Source organism: Panthera pardus, unplaced genomic scaffold (assembly GCF_024362965.1).
Source record: "Panthera pardus isolate Hobbes unplaced genomic scaffold, ASM2436296v1 HiC_scaffold_8, whole genome shotgun sequence".
Taxonomy (NCBI): Eukaryota; Metazoa; Chordata; class Mammalia; order Carnivora; family Felidae; genus Panthera; species Panthera pardus.
The window spans coordinates 4,059,905-4,083,622 of NW_026527013.1; the positions used below are offsets into that span (position 1 = coordinate 4,059,905).

At 50.7% G+C, this 23,718-nt stretch overlaps 1 protein-coding gene across 1 annotated transcript in view; it reads right to left on the reverse strand.

The window, feature by feature from the left end:
• Nucleotides 1–23,718, reverse strand: part of SAFB2 (scaffold attachment factor B2) — a 32,768-nt gene that overhangs the window by 2,906 nt on the left and 6,144 nt on the right. Inside the window, exons 5-17 of the mRNA XM_019430721.2 lie at nt 22,154–22,216; nt 21,189–21,216; nt 19,761–20,271; nt 19,285–19,334; nt 18,643–18,743; nt 13,631–13,780; nt 13,429–13,541; nt 8,878–9,008; nt 7,575–7,666; nt 4,783–4,919; nt 2,903–3,193; nt 1,897–2,037; nt 662–704 (exon numbers count right to left, since the gene is read on the reverse strand). Of these exons, the coding sequence (XP_019286266.2) occupies nt 662–704; nt 1,897–2,037; nt 2,903–3,193; nt 4,783–4,919; nt 7,575–7,666; nt 8,878–9,008; nt 13,429–13,541; nt 13,631–13,780; nt 18,643–18,743; nt 19,285–19,334; nt 19,761–20,271; nt 21,189–21,216; nt 22,154–22,216 (1,851 nt within the window). The remainder of the gene's footprint in view (nt 1–661; nt 705–1,896; nt 2,038–2,902; nt 3,194–4,782; nt 4,920–7,574; nt 7,667–8,877; nt 9,009–13,428; nt 13,542–13,630; nt 13,781–18,642; nt 18,744–19,284; nt 19,335–19,760; nt 20,272–21,188; nt 21,217–22,153; nt 22,217–23,718) is intronic.

Genomic DNA, 23,718 nt, shown 5'->3' on the forward strand with positions numbered 1-23,718 from the left:
GGATCACTTAGTCCTCCCCAGAAGAATCAGGGCACTTCCTTCTTGCTGATGCCAGGAGGGCCCCTCCCACACCCCGGGACAGGCAGTGCCCTCAGACCCCTGTGGGCACCATTCTATGGAGGCAGCAGAGGCCTGTCTATGTGACACTGGAGGCAGGTGCTGAGGAGGGGAGCCACTCCGTGCCCCTGGCCAACCGCCAACCAATCCTGTGCTCAAAAACCCAGCACGTCTTTGTAGCGAGACATAATCGCATGATGTTCCCTCAAAAAACACCCCGGTATTTTAAACAGGCATGATTCTGATGCCCATCCCCTACCTCTCTCTTGGAGAGCTCCCCTTTTCTCTGAGCATCCCTCACAGGGCACCTGCAGATTGCCAGAGACACAGGACCCCTCCCCCGCCCCAACACAGGCAAAACGCCTCCCCCATTTGGGATATTGTGGGGCAGCTCACAATACTGAGACTCGAAGGCACTCTAAGCAAGTGGACGACCCAGAGATGCTTGCAATCTACTAGAGCCAACTGAACAAATAAAACCCTATGTATTGGAAACACACGTACAACTCCGTAATCAGAAAACAATTATGCACACTTCACTCACCCTCGCCCACCCCAACACAGAAGCAGGGTGCCCCCAGGCTTGGGGCCGGGTTTTACTTACTTGCCCATCTCGCTCTCCCATCACCGACCTTGAACCTTCCCTCCTGCAAAAGGGAAACATCTCATTCCAACAGCTGCCGATGGCACTAGACAACATTTCGGCAGGCCACACACGAGTGTTTTCCACAATTGGGGTACTTATTCTATTTCACCAAGTAAGAACTGTAATATGCTGGCCTGTGAAAAAAAGCTGGCTTACATCTAAAGCCTTCTTCCAGGGAGTAGGAGTGAAGCTGGATCCTAAGAAGGTGGGAATAAAAATTTTACTGAACTAAAGTCCCTTGGAGGGATCTCAGAAACAGAGGCCCACCATGAAGCCAAAGACTAATATATCTGGACTGGTGACAAAATCTAGGGTCTAACAAGAAGCCTTTAGAGGATCCCTAACCTCTGGTTTGACCCAGTCAGTACACAGGATTCACAGGATTCTCAAACCAACTCCAGGCATGATTCATTAAATGAGTGGCTTCTCAGCCCATCTCCCCCCTGCTCTCCCTTCCCTTACGGAAGAGCTAACGAACGGAGAATTGGTTCAGGGATATGCGGCCCAGGGGACCATGATGAGAACCCCAGAGAGAGAATTCTTGAACTAGAAAATCGAGGGCTGCCTTTCTAATAAACTATATATATATATTTCTCATTTAAGAAGACACTGACAAAGGAACCAGCTAAAAAAAAAAAAAAAATCTTCTCAGACACAGCCAGCCTAGTAAAAACTCTCCCACGTTGTCCGGTCAGTTCTTACACAGTATGCCAACGCAGGAGCCCGTGTCAGTCAGGGAACCCCATGGATGTGGACGCCAGCCTGCCCTGCCTGCACAGACTCAGGTGCCTTTCTGAAAAGTTCTGTAAACGGCATCCTCACCATAAAAACAAGGAGGGACAAGGCGGAGGAGCAGAGGCTGGGCGAGAGCCCCGGGGAGCCGTGAGGCCCAGAGAGTGGGCCGTGGGGCGCTGAGACATAGGAATCGCCCCAAACCCCCGATCCGTGAAGGGGACAACGAGTGAAAGGAGTGGAGGGCCTTCCCGCCATACAAGCTGAGGACACCCTAAGTGAGCCCCGAGTCCAACATCCTGCTCAAGGCCTGTGCTTCTAAATCCCACGCGCAGCCGGTCGGTCAGCCAGCCAGCAGGAGCCTCACAAGTAAATGAGACATCAGAGAATGAACAGAGACCTATCCCTGCACCGGGCTCAGTTGGCTGTGTCCGTGGCTTCGGGAGACGGTGGGTGCTGACCTGTCAGCCACGTGGTCCTGGTACTGGGCCCGGTCTCGATGGTCAAAGTCGTGGAAGCGGTGATCGGGCCGAGGGAAGTCTGGGCGGTACCTGTCCTCCATGGCCACACGCTTTCCTTCCGGCCAATAAGCATCATCTCGCCTGTTTTTTGTTTTTAAAAGGATATGAATTGCATTTATGAGCGAGAACGAGGGAAATAGGGAAGGGGGTGGAGGTGGGGAGAGGAGCTCTCTCCAGACCCGGTATCATTTAAAATGTCCTGCAGGGCTAATCTCTAAACATTCAATCATTATCGCTTTGATTTGATAAATTAAAATCCCCCAAACTGCCAAGAGGCATGCCGGCATTCTCATCTGACAGTCCTGAAAGGAGGGCTGCTGGGAGCTAATTGTATCACAAGGCTGTTAATACCTTGATCCCCGCATGAGCTCAGATGCAAGTGAAATGAAATATTTGATTCTTCTGGAATGGCATTCTGAGTTGCCACATTTTCACCTTCCTGTCTTCTATGGTAACCTGAACCTCCCTCTGAGTTTTTTTTTTGCAAAAGCAAAGGGAATTAGATCGGGTGATAGTGAACTGCATACGGCTCAAGATGGCATCCAATTATCTTCCTCCTGATTTTTTACCAGAAAACTAGGCTCACGGGTGGTGGGGTGATGGGTGACCGTCAATTATGAAGCTCAGAGGAGCTGGAGACCAATAAACCTACTTTGTGAACGGGAAGGCAATTTCTTCTTCCGAGTGCAGCCCGGTGCCTCTCCCCATCCCTGGCTGACCGGCGGCCGCGGCGAGCGCGGGCCTAGCCACCGCCCCACCGGGAACCACAGCGTGGATGCGACGGGAGGCCTTGCTAAGCCACAGCACGGCGACCCCTTCAGCAAGCGGCCACCGTCAAGACTTTGCGAGTAACTCAGGCAAACACCGCAGAGCCCCGCGACGGCGTCCGGAGGCACCGGGGCCCCGACTTTCCAGGGCAGGGGGGCAGCCGAGGCCGGGTCCTCACCGGCCGTCCTCGTAGGGCCTCCGCAGCACCGGCCGCCGCTCCTGCTCGTAGCGCAGCTGCTCCTGCTGGCGCCGCAGCTCCTCGCGCTCCCGGTGGATGCGCTCCTGCTCCTTGCGGCGCTCGCGCTCCACGCGCATGCGCTCGCGCTCCAGCCGCTCCCGCTCCATGCGCTCGCGCTCCAGGCGCTGCCGCTGGCACTCGAGCTGCAGGCGCTCCCGCTGCAGGCGCGCCTTCTCCTTCCGCTCGTGGAAGGCCTCCAGGCGCTGCTCCCGCTCACGCTGCTCCCGCTCGCTGCGGGGACACACACGCAAGGCCGCCCTGACGTCCCCGCGCGCGCCCCCGTGACCGCGCGCCGGGCCGGGCCACGAACCCCAACCTCCGGACTCTCCCTTCTCACAAAAGCAAAGCCAAGGGTGCGCGGGCAGGGAGGGGGCGAAGAGACCCAGCCTGGTGTCCAGGCCAGGAGGACTAAGCCACACATTAAAGGGAGGAGAGTGGGGCGCCTGGGTGGCTCGGTGGGTTAAGTGTCCGACTTCGGCTCAGGTCATGATCTCACGGTTCGTGGGTTCGAGCCCCGCGTCGGGCTCTGTGCTGACAGCTCAGAGCTCGGAGCCTGTTTCAGATTCTGTGTCTCCCTCTTTCTCTGACCCTCCCCCACTCATGCTCTGTCTCCGTCTCAAAAATAAACAAACATTAAAAAAAAATTTTTTTTTAAATAAAGGGAGAAGAGTAAGAAAAGGGGAGAACTGCTACTATGAAAGCCGCCGTGCACACAGAAAACCCTGGAGGAACAAGTAACTGAGCGATGCCCCGAAACAGCCGTCCTCCCTCACCCTTTCCCTCCAAGGCGGCTGCGTGTGCTAATGACAGCGTCTGAGCAGACCTGGGGGACTGTGGGGCCAGAGGAAGGCTAGGCATGAGCAAAGGGGGCCGATGCTATGCGGCCCGGCACCAGGTCTCCTGTCACCGGCCCCTGCATCCTGGAAGCTGGGGGGGGGGGGGGGGGGTGGTGGTGGTGGTGGTGGTGGTAGTGGTGGTGGTGGTGGTGGTGGCAGGAACAGGGGGAGACAGGGACAGGGTACACCCCCTCTGCATCCCAGAAAGGAGTCGCTGTCACTCCTCGTGCCCGCCCTCAGCGACTGGAAAGGCTCCAAAGCCGTTGGGAGCCAGTCGGAAACAAAAGACATCTGAATGGTGCTTCTACTTTCTAAAGCTACATATGCAGAGAGACCAGAACCACACCACTCGGGAAAGCAAATATAGCACAACCGGAGCAGCTTCTCCACGACCCGCTTTCACTCAGACAAGTTCTCCTAATGCCATGCTGTGAGGCGGGAGGCTTTCGTTCTGCCGAGCAGCACGTGAAGCAAAATGACAAGGGAGCTACGGACGGAAAACGGCAGAAGGCGAAACTGGGAACGGCAGGCCTACTTCCATAAACTGTCTCAACAAAAAAAGGTGTGCGTGGCAAAGAACGTCTTGTGGGACCGAGGCCGCCTGAGAACGCTACTCCTCTGAGTAACACCTCTAACAAAAGCACCACATCCCTTGGCTGCACTTGCGATCTTATCTACATGCGGTTCGGCAGCGAAGACTGAGACCTCAACACTGGAGACCCTCCCACCAAAGCCACGCGTGGATGAGCTCACTCCACGTGCCGGGGCCCACCAGGCCCCAGGAGTGGTGCCGCTAGACAGACTCCAGCTCTGACGATCGCCGTGCCGAGGCTGACCGCCGGCCCTCGCCACCCTGGCCCTTCTGTCTCCGGGGACACACGAGGCAGTCATCGAGCCTGGGCGGGCAGGAGACTCGCTCAGGGAGAAAGGCCGAGCACCCCCAGGGGAGCCCACCAACCGGCCAGCCTGCCAGGACCCACTCACCGCCGCCTCTCCGTCTCTCGGATCTCCCGTTCCCGCTGCCTCTGGCGTTCACGCTCCCTTTGCTCTTTGATTTTATCAAATGACAAGATGTCTCTCTTCTCCTTGCTTTCCGATTTGCGATCCTGACTCTTGGAGCTCTGTTTACCAAAATTGGCCGGTTAACATCAGAAAAATGCCAACAGACGCACGGTGAAAGTTACATTTGCGTATCTAGGGTAGACAAAAATTCTTCTGTCCCACGTGGTTTCCGGGAAGGCCTGCCAACAAAGGGCGTCATGGAAGGGGAAGGGGGGATGACACCCCACAAAACCTACAGGCAGGTTTCTTTAGTGCGGCAGAGCCCAGGACTGTGTGTAGTCTAGAACAAGGCCTCACAGAGCCACGGGGCACGTGCATGCTGGATGCACGGCTGCATGACGGACCACACTTCTCAGCCGCTGACTCGGGCCTCAGGCAGGCAGCCTTCGAACAGAACAGGTCAAAGATGCTTAACGTAAAAGAGCGCTCCTCATCAGCTCCAGAGCATTAACGGGCAACTTCCGTGCCACTCTCATTTCCAGGACAGGGCACGAAACCTTAACTACTGACTCCTATTCCTGCCTGAGGCCTTCAGGGGCCACAACACCCAAGCTGCCCACGATCACTCTCCCAGGAAGCTTTTATAGCTCAGAACGCAGGGCTATCTGCTGACCCACAGCCTCAGAGTCTCTAGAGAATAGGCCTGGGAGACATTTAAAAAAAATTTCCTTAGCTTACTTTCTTAATTGCCTCGTGGGTGGTGGGAGAAAAACAGGCAGAAGTTTTGAACAGAAATTTTACCAAAAAAACAACCAAAAAAAGAGAGGACCATCTCATCACAGAAAGATCCATAACCCAAAATACCACGATGACCCCCCTTTGTCGAGGAGACGGGCAAAATGACTGGAGTCTGATCACACACACTGTAGGTAGAAGGCAGGGGGACAGACACCCTAAGTGTCCAGGTGAGGGTGCAACCTCGTGCCGAGGCCAGCGCAGCACCGGGGTCTCGGGGTCAGAGTCCTGGGCTCACCACCTCCCACTTACTAGCGGCCAGGGCACCGGACGCAGCCACGGACTGTAGTATCCTGCTGCCTTCCGGAAGGGCACTCTGCTAACACCCATCCCAAAGAATGACATCCGTGTCCCTCTGCACCTAGAAACCCACAGTATGCTAAGGGGTGTGCACACAAACGTCCCGCCACAGCAGTTCTCAGCAGGGGACGAGAGACAACCAAGCGTCCGTAACCAAGAGCCTGGTTAAGACGATCACGGCTTCCTAAAGAGAAAGGACAACACCTGTGCACCCCGGATGGCTCTCCAGGGCACCATGCTGTGGTCACGTGCTGCACGACTCCACGTTCTCAGAACAACAACATTCCAGAGATGGGAAACAGACAACCGGTGTTCCCAGGGCTGGAGATGGGCTGGTGGCATGGGTGTGACAGGCAGGGGATCTCTGTGGTGACGGGCTAGTCCTGTATCCTGATGGCGGTGCTCACAGCGGTCCACACCAGTAACAGAAAAGTCCCAGCATTACGTAGGCACACACACGCCGGATACCAATGTCACCATCCTGGCTTCGCTACCGTGCTACAGTGACACAAAAGAAGTCACTGGGGAAAGCTGGGGGAAGGGCACGCAGGACCTCTGTGCTATTTCTGCAACTTCCTGTGAAACTACCATTATTTCGAAATCCAGTGTACAGGCTTGGTGCTCAGCTGGGTGAGCCTCCGGCTCTTCATTTTGCCTCGGGTTATGAGATTGAGCCCCCAATCGGGCTCTGTGCCGAGCGTGGAGCCTGCCTGCGATTCTCTCTCTGCCCCTTCCCCACTCGTGCTCTCTCTCTCGAAGAGAAAAGAAAGGAAGTGCGAGGAGTCCACGTGAAAGCGAAGAGGCTTGTGTCCTACTTCTGTTGTCATCCTCCTATACGACCTGAAGATCTGAATGTTCTCATCGTGTGCGTGTTACTATTTATTTTTTTAACGTCAGAGTTACTTAGGTGGTGAGATTATGGTTTATCTAGGCTTCCTTGAGAGATTTTTCTACCTTAGTGTCTTTATGGTTTTCACGTACCCCAAAAGGAAAATGACGTCAAGAAGGGATGGATTAGAAACCAAACGTTCATTTCAAAAATAAATCTCAGCACCACAAAGATTCTTGGATGAATACTGCTAGCTCGGCATTCACTGGAAGGGGCCGGCTCTCATGAATGGTTGAGCTAGAACCTTCAGGTGGTGAGCAGAGGGGTTTGTTTTTCGGAGTGGAAAAAACAAAACGAGGAACCACTAGCTGGTCCAGCTACGTGTACCACTTAAGAAATGGAGGTCCGCGCTCTGACAACGTGAGTCGATTTTCCAGCGGACTCCGTTTTCTTTCTTGTTAACCTCACAGAAGATGAAGCATCGCCCGAAGCGACGAATCAGCTACCACTAGGTTAACCAAAGAGCAGAACCTGCCTTCTGACTTGAACAGCCTGGGTCCTGCCCGTTCTACTCAACGGTCAGCTTTCTGCGAATCAATTCTTCCAGAAGATGGCGTAACCTGACAGAGAATCGGGGTCAACACATCGTGTGAAGTGAAAACACTCGGTGCTGTTTGGAAATAAGTTGTAGAATCTCTGTGTCTGTACGTACCATCCGACGGCTAATAACATGCCTTCTGAACACATCCAAGGGCTCCGAAAACTTGAAAAAGGCGAAACAAAGCTGTTTTCGTGTGTAGATCACAGTGCTCAGATCAGTTGGACCTGAGACGGCAGAAGCAATACTTACTCTCTCTTTTGACCTGCTTGTGGTTTTCACGCTAATGACAGGCTCTCCTTTCGATTTATCCATCACGACTGTCCGTTCCATTCCTCTGCTTCCTTCAGGGAAAAAAACAAAAAACCAGGCATCTGTGAAAACCTGCCGAGGCCCCCACTTCCAAAGAGCAGGCAGCACACGGGCTGACCGGGGGCCCGCCAGGCTCCCTCGAGTGACTAACGCTAACGTCTGGAGCCTCCGTGTCTCCTCCTCCTTCCCGTTCGGACACGAAGCACCCACTGCCGACACGAGGCCCTCCAGGTCTCTGCTCACCTGGAACGACGCGGCTGGGATTTCCCCACATCTTGCAACGTAAATCTAAGCCAAGGCGCGTTCTGCAACGCACACACATCCAACCCACAAGCTTCCTTTACCCTCGCGCTAAATCCTAGCAGCTCCAGGAGAACCAATTTTGATTTTTTTTCTCCTCCACATCCTGGAACGCTCTGCAGGATTCAGGCCCTCGTCGCAATCGGACGGTTGGGCTTCCCTTCGTTCATCCACAGCAATAAAGGCCTCCAAATAGAATCTTCCCCTCGATGACACAATAACCAGACTCTAACCACCAGGACTATTCCTGATTCGGGGAGATCTGCCATACTTGAGGAGCATTTTAAAAACACGTTCCTCGTGAGACTGCCGGTAAATTACACCAAACGCCAAAGATCCAATTTGTAACGCTCTGTAATGCGCTGTACCCAGTTCCAATGCCCCAGACGGCTGAATTTTGCTTGTTTTATTGGGGAGGAGAGGAGGGAAGCGCAGGGAGAATTGGTTTTATTTTTTCCAGACGACATTCCGTGGAGCCTCATGCAAATCTGAAGGCGCGGAACACGATGAACTTTACAAAATGTCAAGAGGTGGCACGCCCCAAGTGCAGCTACGTCAACGGGAACAGAGGTTCTGAGGTTTGCACCGTATCTCCGGTTTTGACTCTATCTGCCTTTAACACACGCGCAGGAGAAGCCTGACCACACGCCTGCATAACTGCATCAAATCAGTTTCAAGAACCAGGACGCATCTCCCACGCATACCCGTCTGCGCTCCTGCCAAATGTTACGCAGAAGAGCGAGAGGCCTAGTCGCGGGGCTGCCAGTGAGCAGAAGTCACCGGGGGGAGCGTCCCCACGTGTGTGACGTCACCAGACACTCCTTCAGGCCACGTCACCCTGGGGCTGCGATGCGTTCAGAGCCGCCTGTCAACAGAACCCGCGGTCCACCTCCCCCCCACCGAGCTCCTCCCTTTTTGTGGGCACGTGGAAAGCTCTGCTCACCTGATTTGGTGACTCTCGACCGATTTGCAGGTCCTGGTTTCGGCTCATCCTCTTCCTTTTCTTCCTTCTTAATGTCTTCAGGCTTTTTTTCCTCCTTTTTCTCCAACTTCTCTTCCTTCTTAATCACGGTTCTGTTGAAAAACACGGTTACCAAACTTGAGTTCCTGGGACTCGGGCGGCAGCTCACACCTCTTCAGACTTGCACACAAAACCAACCAGCCTGGCGGCAGGCGGACGGGCACGACTCTCGGAAAACCGCGGTAGGGACAATATCCTCTTGAGAGGCAGAGCCCTCACTCCCCCGGGAGGTCTCTGCCACATCTCGAACCGTCAGGAAGGAACTGCAGGCTTGTGGCCATTTTTGCCAACTGCTCGATGCCCGGGGATAGCAGAGCGGCCCACGGGCACAAACACGGGAAACTACGTCCGAATGCGCGTTAAAAACTAACTTCAAGTGTTTTGCCGTGTGTGGAAAAAAACATTTTTTCCAAATAAATACAGTATAAAATAGAATGGAGGGGTGCCCGGGTGGCTCAGTCGGTTGAGTGTCCCTCAGGTCGTGATCTCCAGGTCCGTGGGTTGGAGGCCCGCTTCTGGCTCTGTGCTGACAGCTCGGACCCTGGAGCCTGCGTCGGATTCTATGTCTCCCTCTCTCTCTCTGCCGCTGCCCTGCTCAGACACTCTCCCTCGCTCTCAAAGTAAGAAACGTTAGCAAAAAACTAAAAAAAAAGAAATAAAATAGAGTGGAGGTACGGAATGAGGACAGGAGGTGGCGGCTTACACGAAGCAGCGGGCCACGGGCCTGTAACCACACGCCTGGTCATTTCTGCATATTGTGGGGGAGTTAAAATGGCAGGCTACGTCCCAGCTTGTGCAGCAACTGCTGTCACATTTCAACCCGGAGGCAGCTTTTTTCTAAGCAGTGAAATAAATCCTCGTCGCCACCCAAACTCGTCTCCCTTATTCCCTAACGCTGTTATCTCGGGCGATCAAATCTCACACTCCTTAAATGCCCACCGTGTGCCAGGCAGGGTCCAGGACGGGAAAGCCAGGCCCCTCGGGTTCCCTGACCAGGTCCCTGCCCTGTCTTCCCTACAACCCAGGCAGGGCTCAGCCTGTTGGAGAAACCTCTCCCAAGGTCACTCTTCCTCCCTCCTCAACTTCCACAGCACGTCGTCTTTAAAATAATATTCACACTTTAAGAAAAACCTTGTTTAAAAAAAATTTTTTAATTTTTATATTTTAATTTTTCAGAGAGAGAGAGAGAGAGAGAGAGAGAGAACACGTGCAAGCAAGCTTAAGCGTGTGAACTGGAGAGAGGGGCTGAGAGAGAGAGGGAGAGAATTTTAAGCAGGCGGCACATTCAGCGAGAAGCCTGCTTCTCGCTGAGGGAGAGAGAATCCCTCTGCCCCGCCCCTGCTCACACTCTCGCTAAAAATAAAAATAAACTTACAAAGAGTCCAAAGCTCAACCCACTGAGCCACCCGAGGTGCCCCTATTTAAAATTTATGAAAATGTAAATACACACAACAACTGGTGGTGTGTACTAGAATCAAGACCTGTTATTTGGGGGCGCCTGGGTGGCTCAGTCAGTTAAGCATCCGACTTCGACTCAGATCACGATCTCACGGTTCCTGGGTTTGAGCCCTGTGACGGGCTCTGTGCTGAGAGCCAGGAGCCCGGGGCCTCGTTTGGATTCTGTGTCTCCTTCTCTCCCTGCTCCTGTTTCTCTCTCCCCCTCTCCCAAAAATAAACAAACGCTTAAAAAAAAAAAAGTGTGGGGGGGTGGCACCCGGATGGCTCAGTCGGCTAAGCGTCCGACTTCGACTCAGGTCATGATCTCACAGGTCGTGAGTTCGAGCCTCGCATCGGGCTCTGTGCTGACAGCTCAGAGCCTGGAGCCTGCTTGAGATTCCGCATCTCCCTCTCTCTCTGGCCCTTCCCCGCTCATGCTCTTTCTCTCCTTCAAAAATAAGTAAAGACGTTAAAAGAAAAATTAAAAAAAAAATTTTTTTGTAATCATATTGGTTTCACTAAAAACAACAAAGCCAAAACCCAAAACACCATACGCGTGTCAACTTACTCAAGGAACTTCCCTGTGATGGCCACCACAGGGCCTTTCCTGACCATCCCTGGGCTCCACCGCCCGTGTCTCTGCTGAGTGGTGCCTGGGTAGCCTCACAGCCTGGAGTCACCGGGACGGCACTAGAACGCTGCACCGCAGCGTCTCACCTCACGTCCGTGTCGGGGGACACACACAGACGTGGCTCCCTTCCATGGCTACGCAGTCCACGTCCCTTCCCTTCTGACAGAGGCGGAAATCGTTCTGGTGACTACGTGACTCCAGATAAAGCCGCGACGAATCACGGGTGACGCACGGCCCTCGCTATCCTGTGGTGGCGCCTTCTCTCTCAGAGGAGACCCCTCCCGCTGTCCTGTACTCACGCGGCACCTCCCGCACGCATAGGAACCTCTCGGTAACAAAAGTTAAAAATGTAATTTCGAAAACATGAATGCATACGGACACAAAAAGGCTGGAGGGACACACAGGAAGGGGCCACCCTCGGGCAGGGGCTGGTGCTGGACACGTGCGTGTGCTTTCCAAACGGCAACCGCACGCAGCAAACGCACCACTCATCCGAGACCGTGAAGACGAGCCACTTGTTCGGAAAAGTTTCTCTCCTTCGCTTAGACTACCTACTGAACCTAGAGATTCTTGAAAGGAAAGGTTAATGAAGGTGTTCACCGGAAGAAAAAAACTGTGGTTCAAACATATTGTGAATTCCTCAATCTCCCAGTCGAATCACTTCAAGGCAGTGTGGCTGTCAACAGCCCCGAGTTCACTGCCCGCCGCGACCGAACCCTGGCCTTGCCACTTCTTAGCTGGGCTGCTCTGTGTGCCCTTCAGCCGGGCAGTCCCCGACCCGGAGCCTGCTCCCTCTGCGACACGAAACTCTTCCTGGGACCAAGGGAACCACCCGATGCATGCTAGCCAGTTATCAGCCCCTTCCTTTCGTCCACAGACACATCTCACTGGGTGGTCAGAAAAATCACTGAGGGAAATGGATTCCCCGACACCAAGAAGACCAAGAATTCTGAACAGCTACCGATATCTGACAAATACGGTTTTAGAACTGCGGACAGAACAGGTCTCTTTGGAGAAGCTGCTGACAGAATCGCTGGTCTCGCTTGTAAATACACGAAGGCTACTCTGACACCTAGTACTCACGGGCCCACAGACTAATTTGGAATGAAGAGCGGCAATTAAACTGTTACAAATGGAGTTGAACTGAGGAGTGTTAACGATGTCCGCACCTTCGCTCGGCGTACGTTTTCTTAACATAAAAGACAAAGGCAAAACTGAATCACTGAGACGGACAGCTTTCCCGGCAACGGGTTCAATCTGCAGTGAGAATGGCCCCAGGTGTGCAAGAAGGTTGCACAGACAATATGAACGCACCGTGCTGGGCACTGAGAACTGTACCACCATCACGCCCCTCACGGGAGCCTACCTCCTCCAGGAGATAAACCTATTAACTTTGAGAAAATTTGTAAGTCAGCAATGCCTACTCTGAATGACCCGTCTGTCCCTATTTCCATCTTGGTTAAAGATACAAATCACCTCCTTCATAGATGGCATCCCAGACCCACAGTTCCCCAACTTCTGTGCCAAGGTACCCCTCAGGCTGCCACAGTGAACTCACAAGTGCCCTGAGGTACCTGACATTTTTGAGGGACACGGTAATACCTGACGGTGGTCAGACACCGCACAAACTACTAGCTCGACGATATTCTTTTCGGTACCAGTTCAGGTTAAGTTCCTTTGGATGACGCTACATTTTTTAAAAGCGGCTGTGACAAAAAGCAGGAACTGAACGAAAACCAGTCTGGATTAGGAAATGATTGCAAGGTTTGAGAGACTGTGCAAGGACCCAGAACGTTAACAGTGAAATAAAAATCATTCTTTCGGGGGTCGCCTGGGTGGCTCAGTCGGTTAAGTGTCCGACTCTTGGTCTCGGCTCAGGTCACGGCCACGTCAGGCTCTGCAGTGGCAGAGCGGAGCCTGCCTGGGATTCTCTCTCACCCCCCCGCCCTTCCCTCACTGGCACGGTCTGTTTCTCAAAATAAACAAACTTAAAAAAATTACAAAATTATTATTCTTCCATTTTGCGTGTCATTTTTTCCCAACAGATTATTAAGTTGTTTAGACACAAACGCTTATTAAGGATCCTCCGAACACATTTCTTAGAGTTACACGTTACTTCACTCGACAGGCTTTACAGAGACAATACTCAAGTGGCAGCAAGATGCACAAATCGGACGCTTCAGTGAGAAGCTGGAGAGGCAGGCTGTCCTTGGAGAGGAGGAGTGACCCTGTGGCTGTCACCTGCCCTCTTCCCGCCCGCTCCCAAGAGAAAAGTTAAGAGAAAGGCCACGCAGGGCTTCCACTCACAGCCGTGAGATCAAGACCTGAGCTGAGATCAAGAGGCGGACGCCCCACTGACTGAGCCCCCCGGGCGCCCTGAGAAAGGTTTGAAATCACCACTTTACTTTTCCATTTTGATCTCCACGGGATGATGTCTGTCAACACTAGTTAGTTTTTCCTTCTTCACTTCACACTCTTTTCTGTCGGACAGCTTTTTCCCAGCCGGTTCGTTTTTGGCCTAAAACACAAGACGGATAGAAATGGCTCACGGTCCAGGTCTTCTCGCTTGTCGGCTCCGTGGGTTACGGCAGGCAAGAACGGCCTCACCTTCTCGACGGAGATCATTCTTCCGTGAAGCTCAGTTCTGTGGAGATGGCTGATGCACTTTGTAGCCTCATCAGATGTCGACATGGTGACAAACCCATAGCACCGAGCTCCAGGACTGCGGGCGTTGGTCACCACTTTGGCCCCGACAACCTTCACGAGAAAGGGCACGCTTATTCTCCCGTACAGATCACCACACAATCTGTCAAAACTGACGAGCAGTTAACTGATCATCGGAACTACTTCCACTACTTTTTACTTCTCCACAAACTGGTGGTTCTCCAGGACTAGTTACGCAAGTGGTTCTAATCCATCCCATCAAAATACAATTGTTTTCGATGCAAGATCGGCCCTCGGAGTGACGAAAAACAAACAGAAAAAGCTAAAGACATTTAAACTTCACCAACCACGACTCATTAATTAATCAAAAGTCCTTCCCACTTGGATCATTTTCTCCAACCGGACTTCTACTTCCAGACAGGCTGGCGCACCAAGTAATTACCCTCCGGCTGCCTGAAACTAGAAAACTAGAGGAAAAGCAGGCAACAAGGGTTTTCGGACGCCGCACACCAGGCCACACGGGATGGTGACCCGCAAGAGAGGACACGCGGAGCCGTACGGGTGCCTGGGCTCACTTCCCAGAAGTACCTGGCCACGGGCAGAGAGTGGGGACGGCCTGGGGAGGGGTGAGGGGCGGTATCCCGGAGCGGCACACAAGTCAACGTCTGAAACAATCGAGGCAGCGAGAGCCCAGTGTCGAGGAGGGCAGCGCCGCATAAAGACCGCTGCGGGGAGCCCCACACCTGTGAGGAGCCCACGGGCGGCCAGGGGCGAGAGAACCACCCGTAAGAAGAGAGCAAGCAATCCCCACGGCTGGGCTGCTCAGGGCCTCAAACGATTCACTTTTTCCAGAGTGAACCCAGCAGCTGGAATGGAAAAGCTTGCAATTCACGGGGCACAAGGCTGAGAAGCCAGAAGGGTGCCACCCCCGGAGCCGAACTAACCTAACCAACCTGCTCTGACCTAACGAAGCCGGACAGCAAATCTGAGGAATAAATAAGTGAACTGCGCCCCAGCAAAAGCTCAAGAACATTTATAGGGACATACGAATAACCAGAATACATGTAAATCACGTCTGACGTCCAATTGAAAATAACCAGGCAGGCCCAGAAGCAGAAAGGGACTCTAATGAAGAAAACAAACCAACCAATAGAGAAAGACCCAGAAGTGACGCCATAACAGAATTAGTCAACAACGATGTTAAAATTATTTTGGCTAGGGGCGCCTGGTTGGCGCAGTCGGTTAAGCGTCCGACTTCAGCCAGGTCACGATCTCGCGGTCCGTGAGTTCGAGCCCCGCGTCAGGCTCTGGGCTGATGGCTCGGAGCCTGGAGCCTGTTTCCGATTCTGTGTCTCCCTCTCTCTCTGCCCCTCCCCCGTTCATGCTCTGTCTCTCTCTGTCCCAAAAATAAATAAAAAACGTTGGAAAAAAAAAATTATTTTGGCTATATCCTAAACCCTCAAGAAGCTGGAGAAACCACTCCACATGCCGGGTAAACACACAGAAGGTATTTGAAAATACCCAACCCGGCATTTTGGAGCTGGAAAATACATCAGAGGAGACGGACAGCAGACCCTGCAGAGAAAAAGGTAAGGGAACTTGAAAACATAGCAACAGAAGCTACTCGAAATAAATGGAGGGAAAAAGACAAAACACGCCAAAACAAACCACAGCAACAGCAGGCTTTACGACAGCGCATGGGTCGTCAAAGGCAAGAAGCACAGGAAAAACTTAGTGGATGAAACCCCAGAACATTCATGGCAGCGAATCGCTCCAAGCCAGTGATCAAGAGAATCTTACAGGTAAGCCAGAGGAAAACAGACACCCGTGCCCTAAGGAACGAAGGTGAGACCCATAGCCACAGGTCAGATGACATGAGCCGGAAGGAAAGAGGCAGCACTGCTGTCCAGGAAAAAAAAAAAAAAAAAAAAAAAAAAAATCAAGGAACCTGGAATTTGGCACCCGGCAAACAGAGTTTTCCAAACGAAGGCGAAAGAATGACATTCCCAGGCCCACAAGAGCAGTGGAAATTATCACTGGCAAGCCTGTACCTTAAGGAAGGTTTAAAGATAGAATAAAATAATACCCAACAGGAACTTGGATGTCAACAAAAGGGAGTAAAGAGCACCTCAAAAGATAAACACGTAGGTAACTGAAAAGTCCCTGTTTTTTCTTATTTATGTACCTCTTTAAGGTATAAGCACAAAGCATATTACACACGTAAATAAGCCAATAACGTACTGCGTTATTAAATAGAAAACAGACCACAATGGCAAGACCAAAAAGGCTGGGAGGGAAAATGGCGGTGCACTGTTACAAGGTTCGCACGCCTCCAGGAAACCAGATTATCACTGAAGGAACAGACTGGGCTAAATTGAGTCTTTTTTTTTTTTTTTAAGTTTATTTATGTATTTTAAGAGGGGTGAGGGGGGAATACACACAGGGGAGAGGGAGAAAGAATCCTAAGCAGGCTCCGCACTGTCAGCGCACAGCCTGATGTGGGGCTCGATCGTACGAACCGTGAGATCATGACCTGAGCCAAAATCAAGAGTCAGACGCTTAACTGACCGAGCCACGCAGGCACCCCAAGTTGAACCTTGTAATAGAATTCCTAAATGCGGCCACCAAAGAGAAATGTTATAATTCAACTAATAAGTGAAAAAAAAGTCAGGAAATAAAAAATACCTTGAGACAAACGAAAAGTAAATACAACACACAATAATTATGGGATGTAGCAAAAGCAGTGAAGAGTGAAGTTCACGGTGATGGAAGTCCACATCAAGAAACAAGGAAAAACTCAAATAAACAACTAAATTTTACAACCTCCAGAAACCAGGCCATAGTAACACTAGTCCCATACACAAGTTACAGCTAGGGCAGAACAAATCATAAAAAGCACTCAATGCAAAAGGCAGCAAGAGAAGCAAGGAGGCCAAGAAATAGGTCAGAGAGAAGACAGAGCCAGAGCAGACTCAAACCCCACTATGCTCGTGCTCGTGTTACATGTGAATGTTCCCATGGGATGTGCAGAGAACCGAGGGGAGAGCCCGCACCTACGCGAGTGCAGAGCCCTGAGTCTGGCCCCGACCACCTGATTCAGGTCAACGTGAGCAAGTCCTCTCCTCTCTCCGGACCTCAACGTCCCCACCTGTGCGATGATGGTGGGGGTGGGGTGGGGGAACGTTCCATCATCTCTAGGTTCGCAGCAGACTCGGGGGTCCGTGTTCCCGCCCGCAGGTGTGGAGGAGCGCTGCTCTCCCAGTAGAGGAGAGCCCCGCTCTGTCCAGAGCACCTCACAGAGGGCCAAAGGGGGTGGACTTTCTGAAGGGCACAGAAGTCACTTCTCTCAGCGACGAATTTCCCATTCTTCACTCTCCTCAAGGTCAAGGGGCTGAGCCAATTGTGGGGTCACGTGACTTCCCCACCAAACTAAGTACCCTGGCAAGGACATCGCTTCTGATGGCCACAAGAGCAGAATCCAAGACAACCTCACCTGTCCCTGTCCCCTGGCCTCGCCCTCTGCCCCCCACAGCAGCCTCCGATTAGTTGATCCAAAATACAGACTTGTCCCACCACAGGGCCTCCGTGCCACTGCTCTAGTCCACAGCTGAGACCTGTGGGCAAGGTCAACTCCAGAATCACCTAGGCCTCACTTCAACAGCACTTACTCGGCAAGGTGCGCCAAACCCCAGACCCACATCTAAATCTGGTGTCCCTCCCAAACGCTGATGGCATGCTGTTAACTTCCTGAATAAACCCATCATTTAGGCTATGTTTACTTTTTTTTTTCAATGTTTACTCTTGAGGAAAGCAAACAAGCAGGGGAGGGGCTGAGAAGCGGATTCTGTGCTAACAGCAGAGAGCCCAGCCCGATGCACGGCTCAAACTCAAACCGTGAGATCATGACCTGAGCTGAAGCCACCCAAGCACCCCTGTTGTATTGACTTCTTAAACGATTTCCGCATCAGACTGTTAAGACCTATGAGGACGTGACCTTCTATGTGCTGTTAGGCTTCATAATTGGTGTCTAAGTCAAGTAAATAACCGACAAACAGGTTACAGCGTCAGTTTGAAGCCCTTGTGAAAGACATTCACTGTGAAGAAAAATTCATCTTACAAACGCTCCTTCTGGGTCCTGTCCACTTAAGTCACTGACACATTTGCTGACGTCTAGTCAGGGACACAGACCTGAGCAAAGACAGGCCCAGGGCATCCAGGACATCTGTGAAGCTCCTCCTGGACTCCCGGCAGCTTCTCCATGCTGGGGGTGGGGTGTGTGTGTGTGGGGGAACCTCACACCTGCTCCCCCCTTGGAGGGCCACTCCCCACAGGCACCCACAAGACCAGGGCAGTCCTCCTGCCCTAAAATGAGACTGCTTCACTATCTAATTCCAGGATGATGAAAATCGGTTTTAAATGTTCTCGAGTCCTCAGAAGGCTTCTAAATTGTATTATTTTCTTCCTGCCCCTGTGAACAGCGTATTAGTTGATATATTTTTAAACCACTGTCGTGTTCCAGTTTTTGAACTATAGGTTTAAAAACGCCGGAATATATAAAGTTAACTCGTCACTTACTGTTCAGGAAAAAAATCCAGCATGCCAGCTTTTAAGTTGTATATGGGCCACAAAAACAGCAGTTTCTTTAAGACAAGTTAGAATGAACCACAGCAACGTTTAGACTGTAGCTATTTACATACATTTTCTGTAACACAATGAACTACCTGTTGGCTGTTCCCCACTCTCAACTGGGAAACAAGGCCCACTACCTTGTGGGGTTTTGTTTTCCGTACATATGTATGTGTGCACGTACACACACGTGTATATATGTACAAGCCCAAAAAAACAAAAAAGACCACCGACCAGATTAACGATAGAAAAAAGAACTCCCCAAACTCTGAGCTTATTTTTTAATGCCAAATAGAGGCCGGGTGGCAGGACGTTAAGGGAGCACGTACCTTTCCATACTTGTTGAATAGATTCTTCAGATCTGTCGCTCGAGTTGTGGAGGACAGTCCACTGACCCACAGGTTCCTGCCAGAGCTGCTTCCGGTACGACCTGGGGCAGGAGGGAAAGGATCAGGCTTTGCCTCCAGGCCTAACAGGAAGCACGGCGTGCCTCAGAACGTGGCCCTCTCTTAAACCCCAGCCACATCCGATTTCAACTCTCCTGGTTTAAGAACGTAATTACTGCCAACACACGGAAGACCAAAAATACGGATTGCGGAAAACGGCTTCCTTACTCAAGGAATCCTCAGGTCCACGTCAGTTACAAATGGAAACGACTACTGGTGCCCATTCTCACCCAAGATGGCAGTTTCTACAACCTTGTTCCATTATTATAATGGGCAGAACAGGATGAGAATAGGACGCAGTGCAGTCAGACTTTCACTATCTCATGAATGACACCCACGACAGAGACAGAAACCACAGAAGCTCACCAACATTTACATCTAGTCTCTCAAGATACCGCTAGATGGGACTTCCGGTAATCCTCAATCAAACCAACTACTGGATCCCAAACGTGGGTACCTGTAGGCCCCTCCCTCCCGAAATAAGGGATCCACAGGCGGCTCCCTGCCACATAAGTTAAATCATACCTTTTTCATCTTTAATGATTGGCTTTATATCTTTTTCTTCCTTAAAAGAGCTAGAGACAAAAGTTAATGTTACTCACACAGGAAAAAAATGAAAGAGAACTAAATTAAAAGTATGGTATGTGCTAAAACTGAATACCTACCAGAAAATTAGTCTGAAATAAAATTTTAAGACACCTTTGCAAGCTTTTATAGGAAATCTGACCCCCAAAATACAATGTCAGATTCTTAAAAGTCAATTGGATTTAGCCGAAGATAAGAGTTAACAATTTAAGAACACAACCGTTAATAGGTTGAGAAAAAGAAAAGAAATAGGTTCACTCATTAAAAATACACAGAGAGATATAAAACATCGTTTAGAAGTAAACTACAATTGCATCAGTCTGGCTGGCCAATTGCAGAAAAAACAGCTTATGTGTGTCATTAAATGACCAATGAAAAGGAGATAGCGTCTGGTCTAAAACTGAGAAAAAACAAACCTCATTTTCTGATCAGCGCCCTCACTGGCTGAGGACTCTTTAGGAGCCGGAGGGACTTCATTACAAGCTTCAAAAGCAAACTTCTTCACGTCTTCTTTGCTATCTCTGGGGTCTGGGCTTGAGGCTTCCTGGGGCGCTTCCGCGACCTCCTCGCTAGAGGCTTCCGTGTGCTCTGAGGCTTTACTACTCTGCTCAACTGGCTTCTCTAGCCCTACAGGCTCACAGTCCGTCCGCGCGCCATCGCCCGGCTGCTCCACGGGCTCCCTTTTCACTACCGCTAACAGGGTGTCTGCCCTGCTCGCCTGAGCTCGTGCTGTTGACTCGCTGGCCAAATCTAAGTCACCCTCCTCCGGATGGGCGCTGCCAAAAAGGTCCTCTTCCTCCGCAAGCTTTCTGTCTGGCCCCACGCTACTTGTATCCTGTGCAAAGGGCTGCTCCAGCTCGGAACCTTCTTCTTTTACTGGCTCAGATTTACAAGTTTCCCCCAAAATGTCGAGTATTTTCTCATTTTCTACGGATTTAACAGGAATAGAATGGCACAAGGTTTAATTACCAGGGAAATAAAGCAATCACAAATGCGGAACCGGCACGGCTGCCACGCTAACACGAAGAGAACCGCTAGCTACACAGAGATTGGAAAACCCGCGGGTACACAAAGTTACACTGGTTACACTACCTGCGCTCCAACCGACTGCTACAGTAAGCCGCTACGCTACATGGAAGAGAAAAGGCCCCCACAGATTTAAACACCTACAACCACGTGGCTGCTTCTCGACAGTCTTCGTCAGGTTTTTGTTCAAGTGTGGGTCTTCGACTTATTTTCCCAGTGTCCGAGGTGCGGAACCGAATGCGATCACCGTTTGACGACAGCTCAGTTTCCAAATTTCTTCGAATTTCTTTTAACGGGACAGTCCGACATGAAACCCAGAATCTCTTCCGATGGCAGGAGATAGACACGCAGTCCGGAAGGGGAGTGACACGTTGGAAATTTTCCTGAAGAAACTGTTTCCTCTTCTAGAATCCAGTCACTTCTCGGGTTAAAAGTGCCCTGACAACCGCTTTTTATCCTGCCTTAACTGTTATCACTCAGAAAGACTGGGGCAAAATATCACAAGATCTGTTTCATGTGTAGAAACACATGGAAGAATCACAGGGGGAAATTACTTAAAATGCCACTCTACGTGGTTAGAGAGATGAAAATAATCACTACATCTCACCAAATATATTTGACCTCCAGAAACCAGAACGGCACTTCCACAGATCTGGTGATACGAGTGGGTTTCCAATCTCTGATCCTCGTACGATCTGGATTGTCCACCATTAAAATAATTTACATGACCATACACAGCTTAGAATATATAGACAGCTTGAAAAACAAGAGTGGGAAAACTTTCAAACCATTAACTGTCGTGTTTCTCTTATCAGTACCTGGCTCCAAGAGAGGTTCTTCAATATCCTATTTTAAAAAAAGAAAAGAGAAAAAAATCCACAAGGCACTTAGAAACAGGGCAGATACCTTTCCCTGGCAGACACAGCTTCAATCAAGTGTGAATAAATGCCAGTTTCAAACGACTTTCTCCAGTGGTTCCAGTCAAAACACCGTGTTGCATTCTAGGATGATCTCCATGAGAACAAACCCATTTTGCTGGCTTCTTTTTCCCCAGCAAAGCCTGGCAGGCAGCAGTGACACTTGGCCTATTCGAATTCCCCGGGGAGGGTGTGGCCACCCCACCCAAGTCTGAGCTGACCGAAGGGCCTCTGGAGAGCGCAACAACGGCCAACAGTGAGAGGCCACACAGTCGACTACTGCTTTATACATCATGCCAGATTTGAGTAAGATCTAGTTCTCTCCGAAGAAGCTGTTACTTATCACTGGAACCTGTCAACAAAACCATCTGTTTTCTCAAATCCTTTCCCTGGCTCCCCACTGTACTTAAGACAGCGGGCCAAATCCTTTCCCTGACCCCAGATGGGGGTAGTCAGGCCCACCAACGTCTGCAGTCTCACTCCTGCATCCTCCACCCCTACAACCAGCCATTCTCCCTTCGGGCCCAAAGTCCTCTTTCCCCTTTCTCTGGATTCACTCCTGACCTATGTGTCAGACCTCAATTTGGGTTGGGCTCCTCCGGGAAGCCTTTCAGGAGTTTTTTTATTGCCTTCTCCCTGATGAACTTCTTTTCTTTTCTAGTTACTTTCTTTTTGGTTATTAACATGCCCCCAGTAGAATGCAAAAAGCAAGACTGTAACTTGTTTGGCTTAACCTCTTACTCCAGGCACTTTGGCTCCAAATCAGTGTTCAAATCAATTTTTTACAGACGCGCATCCTTTTTCTCTATGGAATATTAAACACTCGCCTGATGTTTCCAACCACGCACAACCAGGTGGTAACTTACCGGAGGTACTTTGAAGTCCAATGATGAAGCATCCAAAGTATTCTCGAAGCCCTCCCCATCCACCTGAAAGACAAAAATGGAAGACCGCTTAATGGAGACAAAGTTATGAAGGTCAAGGCCTATACACCTCACCAGTTGTTTTTTTAATGTTTATTTATTTTTGAGACAGAGAGAGACAGAGCGTGAGCAGGGGAGGGGCAGAGAGAGAGGGAGACATGGAATCTGAAGCAGGCTCCAGGCTCTGAGCTGTCAGCACAGCTCGAACTCATCAACTGATGAGATCATGACCTGAGCCGAAGTCAGATGCTCAACCGACTGAGCCACCCAGGCACCCCATACCTCACCAGTTTCTAAGTGACTTACGTGTCTGTTTCCCTCTTAGCGCCCGCCGCCACCTGCTAGTGCCAAGGGGTAGTTCACCATTGGATTATTCAGTTTATCGTTGGCCTCCCTGCCTCCTCTGACAGGGTCTCACACAAGGTGGCTGCTGTCAGTGCTGGCCCACAAACATACAAAGTCATTTCCCAGGCAGTTTCTATTTACTGGTGGTCCACATACGTGACCCAGACATTTTTCCAGAGCAGAACTCAAAAGGAAAATGAAAAACTTCACACTTTTCCACTTTCCTTTGGTAACGATACCTTTAAAAACATCCACTGGGCACTTTCTCCTAGAGGCTTTATTTAAAACATTTAACCAAACTGGTATCTTCTGTATTCAACTTGAAAACTTTTTAACCTTCTTAAGTGAAATACAAAAATATGCTTTCCCGAATGTGCTTCCTTTTCCAGGTTTGAAGCTTATGACCTGGGTGATCTGATTCACCAAGAAGAAACCAAGTTCATGCTTGGAAATAATTAACACACAACAGGATCGCACTGAGAGAGGACAGCAAAACAGCTGCCCAATGGCACCCTAGGCGGAGATGCAGTGATATTTGGAGTTTGTGATTTTTGACCTTTACGGTTTAAGGTTTAAAGTTCAGTCTTACGAGGGTACTTTTTCTCCCAGTTTAAAGCGAGAACAGTTAAGGCGGGCGGGGGGGGGGGGGGGGGGGGGGAAGGGAGGGGGACCCAACAAACACAAACAAAAAATACCAACCAAACTAAGAGGACGGAGTATGCCAAGGTGGTAAGGCTAAAACGGCCATCAGTTTTAGGAAGGCCGCCACAGAGGGGTCTGTGCCAAATACTCAAAGTTGAAGCTTGAGAAAGCAACACTGGTAACAAGGTTAAAGCCCTCCCTTATGCACAAGGATATGAAAAGTGGTTTTCTTTAGGGGCACCTGGGTGGCTCAGTTGGTTAAGTGTCCAACTCTTGGTTTTGGCTCAGGTCATGATCTCATAGTTTGTGAGATCGAGCCCCACGTGTGGAGCCTGCTTGGGATTCTCTCCCTCTGCCCTGCCCCAGTTTGTGCTCTCTCTCTCAAAAAACAAAACAAAACAAAACAACCAACAGGACAATCCAGATGATGAACTTATGACCTGTTTTCTTATCATCCCACACATTTTTAAAACCTATTTTCCAAAGGAAAATACTTTGACCAAGTACATCAATCTTTTAAG